Source organism: Trichechus manatus, unplaced genomic scaffold, assembly GCF_000243295.1.
Source record: "Trichechus manatus latirostris isolate Lorelei unplaced genomic scaffold, TriManLat1.0 scaffold00268, whole genome shotgun sequence".
NCBI classification, from domain to species: Eukaryota; Metazoa; Chordata; class Mammalia; order Sirenia; family Trichechidae; genus Trichechus; species Trichechus manatus.
The window spans coordinates 1,707,975-1,715,235 of record NW_004444204.1 but is presented as its reverse complement, the minus strand read 5'-3'; the positions used below and the strand labels follow the sequence as shown (position 1 = coordinate 1,715,235).

Sequence of the window (7,261 nt, the reverse complement as noted above, 5' to 3'; positions counted from 1 at the left end):
AACAAAAGTGTAATGACTCAGAGTAAAAGTTTTACCTTCCTATTAGAGTCAAAACTGTGTGATTATTTTTCACCTTGATTCTCCCTGGAGAAAAGAAGACATATAGAAGACCAAAAAGTGCCTAACTGTAATCCCACATATTCGGCACAGTTCATAATACACTGTATTCCCCAAAAGCTTTACATTTTCCATCAAAAAAGAATTTACTGAACATGATTCAGTTTTACTCATGTTTATTTCTAGACATAATCATAGTCCAGTAAGTCATAATGAAACAAAATAGAAGTTCAGGGCAGTCTAGAATCCCTCCTTATGCCGGAAGCACGTGACAAGTCACAGGCAAACTGTCATATCTCAGAGCTTTGTTTCCTGTATGGAGGCAGAAGCATCACACAGCCTAGTACATGTCCGTACTCTCTTAAGCACAGGATGTAGCATTAAGGTCTGGATTTGAGAAAGAACACAGGGCATTTCAGGTAGAGGAAGAGCTACTAGCATGCTGCTCCGCAGCCTGCTGAGGGCAGTTATAGCCTCCATCTGCCTTGGTAAGGATGCCACAAACACAGGACTTAGGCACCTTTCAGCTCCCACGTTTGTGGGAGAGACAGGTGGTTATTGTCTAATAGGATTTAGGAGAGTGGGGCAATGGACAGGGGAAGCAGAGCCCTGCATCCTAATTCAGTTTATCCCTGACACCCTCATGGTCACAAATAAGGGATCACTGTACTTCTTTTCCCTTTCCTATAGGATCCACCATGGTCCAGGAGGTAACTCAAGATCAGCCAGCAACATCTGTGGTGGAGAAGGAGGCTGTGACCTTGGACTGTGTGTATAAAACCCAAGATACTAGTTATGCTTTATTCTGGTACAAACAACCACCAAGTGGGGAAATGGTTTTCCTTATTCATCAGGAGTCTTACAAGGAGCAGAATACAAGACAGGGTCGGTATTCTCTGAACTTCCAGAAAGAAGCCAAATCCATCAGCCTTACCATCACAGCTTCGCAGCCTGGGGACTCAGCAGTGTATTTCTGTGCTCTGAGAGATACCACAGTGAGATAGGTGCCTGCAGGAGCCCCACAGAAACCTCAACATGAGGCAGGGCTCCTGGGGTGAGACTGTCATAGACAGGAAGAGGCAGGGGCTGCGTGAGCACAGGTGGGGGAGCCTCAGTTCAATCATATTACGTGTTTAAACATATCACTCCTTAAAAGCATACTATCTTCTATTCATTAGAATAGTTTGAAACAGCACAGGTAGAGCAAGAAAGACATAAAAAGGACAACAACAAAATGTATTAAACTTGTGTTGGGTTTATTGAGGTGGGAAATGATCTAATTGTCTTTAAACCAATTGAGTGATTCCACTGACGAGTTGTTAAAATTTCAGAATCATTCATTCGTTTATGTATTCATTATCATGCTGTATGCTTTAATCAACTTGTGACATAAAATTGCCTTCCATTGATTTCTTCCCAAAGAGTATCATTAATCAGTGAGGTAGAATATATAATTTAATTCGGATTTATTTCCATAATAACTTCTTGTACAGAAGACTAGATTTGAAATATTCATCAAATTACCCCACCCCCATCCCCTCGGCTCCTCTCTCTTTGTGACATGATTATGATTTTTTTTTTTAGAAGTATCTAAATATATTGCTGTCATTTAGAAGCAGCCACAGAAGGAGATGTGAGGTGGGGAGAATTTGTACTAACCTATCAAGTCTCTTGCCTTCATTCACCCTTTTCCTTCTGAGCTCTGGCCAGTATGAAGCTGAAAAGAAGCCACGGCCAGAATGATAGTCACCATGGCCATCAACACCTATCTGGTCCTGTCCAGTGAATATATTGTTTCTCAGATGTTACAATAGTTGCTCAGGTACAAGGATGTGCTTTGTTTGTGCCACATAAGTTCTTACAAATCTCTGAGTTAGTTTTCAACATTTAAATATGAGGCATCACATTTATAATAAGGTATCTATAAAAATTGGAAGATCTAGCAAAACTATACCTTCTGGGGTTTATCTCAAAAGTTCTGCTATGAGTATGTAATGACTGATGCATTCTCATTTTATTTTTTAAATTTATGTGAGTTTACCATTCATTCCACAATATGAATTAACCTAAAAGTAAAAATTTAAAATGATTAATTCTAATGCATAAACTAATCTGCACAAAAACCAAATCAGAATTGACATGTCATGAAACTATACCTGTTTTTTTCCCCCATAATTTCATATATCACAGCTATTGTATATCAGTTTGAGAAACTCAAGTATAACTTATTTGTTAAACATCACAGAAACATTAATTATCAGGGCAGACATGATCTCTACATTTATGGAGATCATATTCTAGTGGGTTATAATGAAGTCTAGTATAGGCAGTCCCTGGGTTATGAACATCCAGCTTACAGACATCTCATACTTAAAGGACTGTCATAAAGACTATTATATTAAAAATTTGAGTTAAATACAATGGTTCAGAATAATGAACCCACGCACTACTTTGTGATGCTCATGAAAACATTGCTTAGTTTCCAATCTTTGGACAACCTTGCAGAATCCCCACTCAACTTGGTAGAAGCCTTGGGTTTCCAACATCACTTTCCTTCTCTCTCCTACACAATTCCTTATCACCATGGGGCACTGAGACCCAGAGCCAATTGACACATCATTGAGTTTGTACATTTAAAAAACAAAAAACAAAAAAAAAAAACACCTGGTCAACCACACTCATTTTCACTAGGGTGTTGTCATCTATGGGTATTTGCATTTGCAAACCAGATCTAGATAGAACTCTCTGATATTGAATGAACCTCACCCAGCTACAACGTTCTTAGTCCCTCTAGGGCCAGATGAATTGTCTTCATTTTACCAAGCACATTTGGCATCCCTAAACAAAAAAAAAGAAACCCATTGCCATCAAGTCGATTCCGACTCCCAGCGACCCTGTAGGACATAGTACAACTGTCCCATAGGGTTTCCAAGGAGCAGCTGGTGGATTTGAACTGCTGACCTCTTGGTTAGCAGCCGACAGCTTAACCACTGGTGCCACCAGAGCTCCAAACCAAACCCATTGCCATGGAGTTGATTTTGACTCATAGCAACCAAAATGAGTTGGCATCCCTATGACTAGAAAATCTGGCTCCAAACCTGCTTTAGAAGTTCACAGGAGGGGCTGTGTCCTCTGCATATCCAGCCAGCTAGTCAAGGCTCAACATGATCTCACGCTTGTCAAATGGCCATCTTTTACAGTTCCTGATTCTCCCAAATCGAGGAAAGGAAATGTGCCTTGTGAAAGAAACCATACATAAAATCCAAATAAAAACTATTTTACCTGAGTAAAATAAGTTATTACCTCCTTTCTCTCTCTCTCTGTCTTCCATAGCTACAGAGTAGTGACTCCTATGTGTTGAAAGTAGCTGATTTTCTGTTACTCTTCTCACTGCCTGCTCCCTTTGGCTTCTTGTCATCACTGTTACATTATCATGCAGTGTGTGGAACACAAGGGTAATTTCTATGACAGCTAATAGAGATTTACCAAATTAAGAGAGTAAGCCAATAAGTGTTAGGAACTCAAAAAAGACTGTAAACCAAGTGCTCTTGTGAGGCTTGTACAATTTTGGAAAGGACTGTTCAACTGTTTAACAGCAACTGCCCAACTAAATCTCTTTGTTTTACGCAGGAGGAAACAGAGGTTCAGAGAAGTTAAGCAACTTGTTTAAAGTCAGTAGTTTGTGGAATAAACTCTAAAACATCAGTTTATTGTTCTTTCTGCCTGTTATTCTATACAGGCAGTCCCTAGGTTATAAACAAGATCCATTCCTAAGTCTGTCTTTAAGTCGAATTTGTAGGTAAGTCTGAATAGGTACAAACAGTTCTTATTTAGTGTCAATTAGTCAAATGTTTGTCTTAGTGTATAGTATTTATTTTACCTTTCTATGCATATAAAATACCTAAGAAACACTTCTGAGCTTTGTTCCTTTACCCCTGAGTCCCATCCAACTCAGAATACAGGCTTATTAAATATGGACAGGCCAGTGCACAAAGAGCCATAATACAGGGCACCTCTGGGTGGGGAGCTGGGGAAGTCAAGCCCTCACAGTTATCAGGACAGCTGAGACCCATCCAGCCCCTGAGAATAAGGAGATTGCTGATGGCCAACATCAGGTTTTAGCCCCTGCTACTTTCTTACAATCCTCTCCCTCTTCGTGTGTTCTCTGAAATTAGTCACTGTTATGGATTGAATTGTGTCTCCAAAAAATGTGTATCAACTTGGCTAGTCCATGATTCCCAGTATTGTGTGATTGTCCACAATTTTGTTATCGATGTGATTTTGCTGTGTGTTGTGAATCTTACCTCTATGACGTTAATGAGGTGTGATAAGCGGCAGTTATGTTAATGAGATAGGACTCAATCTACAAGATTAGGTTGTGTTGTAGTCAATCTCTTTGGAGATATAAAAGAGAGAAGTGAGCCGAGAGACATGGGGACCTCCTACCACCAAGAAAGCAGTGCGGGGAACAGAGTGCGTCTTTTGGACCCGAGTTTCCTGCACTGAAAAGCTCCTAGACCAGGGGAAAATAGTTGACAAGGACCTTCCTCTAGAGCCAACAGAGAAGAGAAAGCCTTCTTCTGGAGTTGACACCCTGAATCTGGACTCGTAGCCTACTAGACTGTGAGAGAATAAACTTCTAGTTGTTGAAGCCATCCAATTGACTTATTTCAGTTATAGCAGCTCTAGATGACTAAGACAGTCACCCTGAGTTGGAATCAACTCGGAGGTGGTGGGTTTAGTTTTTTTTTATACCCCACGTCACAGAGCATCTGATCCTGCACACAATATGCCTGGGCCAGAGTCTGACTCAATTCAAAAAAAGCAAACTAACAGAAAGAACTGCATGCCAAAGAAACTCTGCATACAGACCTGTCATAACCCTAGGGGTTGTCTCTTTGCAGTCTCAGATCTAGAGGGGGAGGCCTTTTGAATACAGGATCAGAAAGTCAAAACAATGACTCTCTCAATGGGCCATCCTGACCCACTGTCAAAAGTATTTTTTTAAAAGAAAAAATAAAGTTAGGTATTAGGTACATCTTATGTGCAATACAAAGAAGCTCTGAAGCTAGTCCCTTGTCCCACTTCACTTAACACTGCTGAGTACACACAGCAGTTGCCTGTCTGGCTGGCCCCTGTGTAGCCCGTCGCCACCTGCACTACTGTGCTGGACATCACCCTATCTACTTGCAGCCAAAGAGAGGCAGATTCTACAGCATGGGACCCCCCAAAATGGTACCTTTAAAACTCTCCCAACTGATTTCATAACTAAAGTTTTCTTTTGAAAGACAAAAATTGTCCCTTCAATGTCAGATGTCCTTGGGAGTGACCAGGACAATGCTAAATGCGCACTCTCCCCTGAAGTAGGTTGGATTTTCCAGGTGTCATACCACCTTCAAAATAATGAGGGAAAAAAATAGTGCTCTAGGCAAAAGCATCATGCTGTCCCTCCACAGCAAAGATCCCAAAAACTAAGCTGAACAGGGAAAACAGCAATCCTGAAACCCTAAAACATCAAACGAAGAGATAAAGACTCAGCCAAGCAAGAAATGAACTGAGAAAACTGACAGAGAATGGAGAGTGAGGAGAGATTCATGCAGAAGTCCCCTATCAGCTAATGCAGCGTGGATCCGCCATCGTGGACTCTTGTCGGAGACCAGCAAATAGGGGGTACGAGAAAGCAGTTTCATGGAGCTTCCAGCAGGAGACAAAACAACCAGTAATTTGCGATATATGCTTTCCCACCCCCGACCCTTCTTCACCCCCACTGGGCCTCCTCTGCTTCCCGTGGTCACAGTCTCTTCTCCGGGAAGCACTGGCTGCTTGGATTCCACCTGCCAGAACTGTCTGGCTCTCTGAGTGCCATTTGTTGGCTGCTGGTGTTGCTTTTTACTGCTTCTTTTGATTTCTTCCTTATCTCTCACCACCTCCCCCTCTTTTTGCTCAAATATCTGGCTCTGTGCGCCAGCTTTGCTTCTTCCTGCAGGGCTGCGGAGCTCCTTTAGAGTGTGGAACTGCTTCCCTGTCTGGGCTGCCACGTAGATGGGATCCCGAGGCTTTTGTTTGTTTGTTTTGAATTGTTTCTTTGCTTTCTTTTCCTGTTTTTGAGTTGGGAGCCCGTTCTGGCCGGGTGGTGCTGTGCAGCTTGGAACCTACCCCCTTGGCTTGCGCAGACACACAGAGGGATCACTGAGGGCATTTCTTTTTTCCTGGTTTTTTTCTTTCCTTTTTCTGTTTTTTGGGGGGCTTTTCTTGTTCTTTTTTTTAAAATTTATTTTGTTTTCTTTTCCGCCTTTTTCCCTTTTTGTCTTTCTTCATTACTCAGATTCTTGTTTCTCTATACCTTCCTTCTCTTTCTGTTCCCTGAATACCTGGTGCTGAATACCTCTACACCTTCCAGCCAGGCTGCACTGCAACACCTGAGAACAACTTCATCAGACCTCATAGCCACACCAGTGGGATCCCTGGGAGCTTTACTGTTCTTTTTCCTTTTTGATTTTTATTTATTCATTCTTTTGTTTTCTTTTTTCTTCCTCTTCCCCTTTTTGTTTTTCTTCATTTCATAGTCTCCCATCCCTTCACTCCAATGGCAAGCTCCCCTAGCACTCTTTTTTGTTTGTTTGTATGTTTTTGGCTCTTGTTCCTCTCTCCTCTCTCCCATATCCAACTTAGCTCCACACATAACAATCTCCCCCCTCCTACCTGCCTACCTGCACCGTGCACTTAACATCACACCACCAAGCAGCACAGGCACGGCCTACTGGAACCTGCCCTGCACTTATTAACGACCCTCCCTGGTGTCTGTAGTAAGTGCCACAAACAACCCATCCCAGTAACTCCTCTTCAGCTAGACCTGCCCTGCTGTACCATATCTGAGTGACTGATCCTGCCAATTGGAAAAGGAGGTGAAAATTATCGTGCCCACAGGTGAGCAAACAACAAAAAACACACAGCCTGCCTGCTCAGACATAACCAACTTAAAAAAAAAAAAAAAAAGGATGAAACAAACAAATCTATAATCAATCAATGAGAAAAATAACTACTAAATGCCCGGAAGACAGCAGACAATATCAAAACATTTACAAAAACAGGACAGGATGGTTCCAGTAGGCGTCCAAAATAAAACACCAGATGACTTTCCAGTAGAAGAAAAGACACTAGAACTACCTGATAGGGATTTCAAATCTCTAATACTCAGAATTAT

General features: G+C 41.7%; 1 gene segment (V, D, J or C); it reads left to right on the top strand.

The window, feature by feature from the left end:
* The first annotated feature begins 384 nt into the window (after positions 1–384).
* Positions 385–1,251, top strand: LOC101356281 (T-cell receptor alpha chain V region HPB-MLT-like). The segment is given in 2 exon segments: positions 385–545; positions 748–1,251. Coding segments are annotated over 2 exon segments (363 nt in total).
* Positions 1,252–7,261: the final 6,010 nt, after the last annotated feature.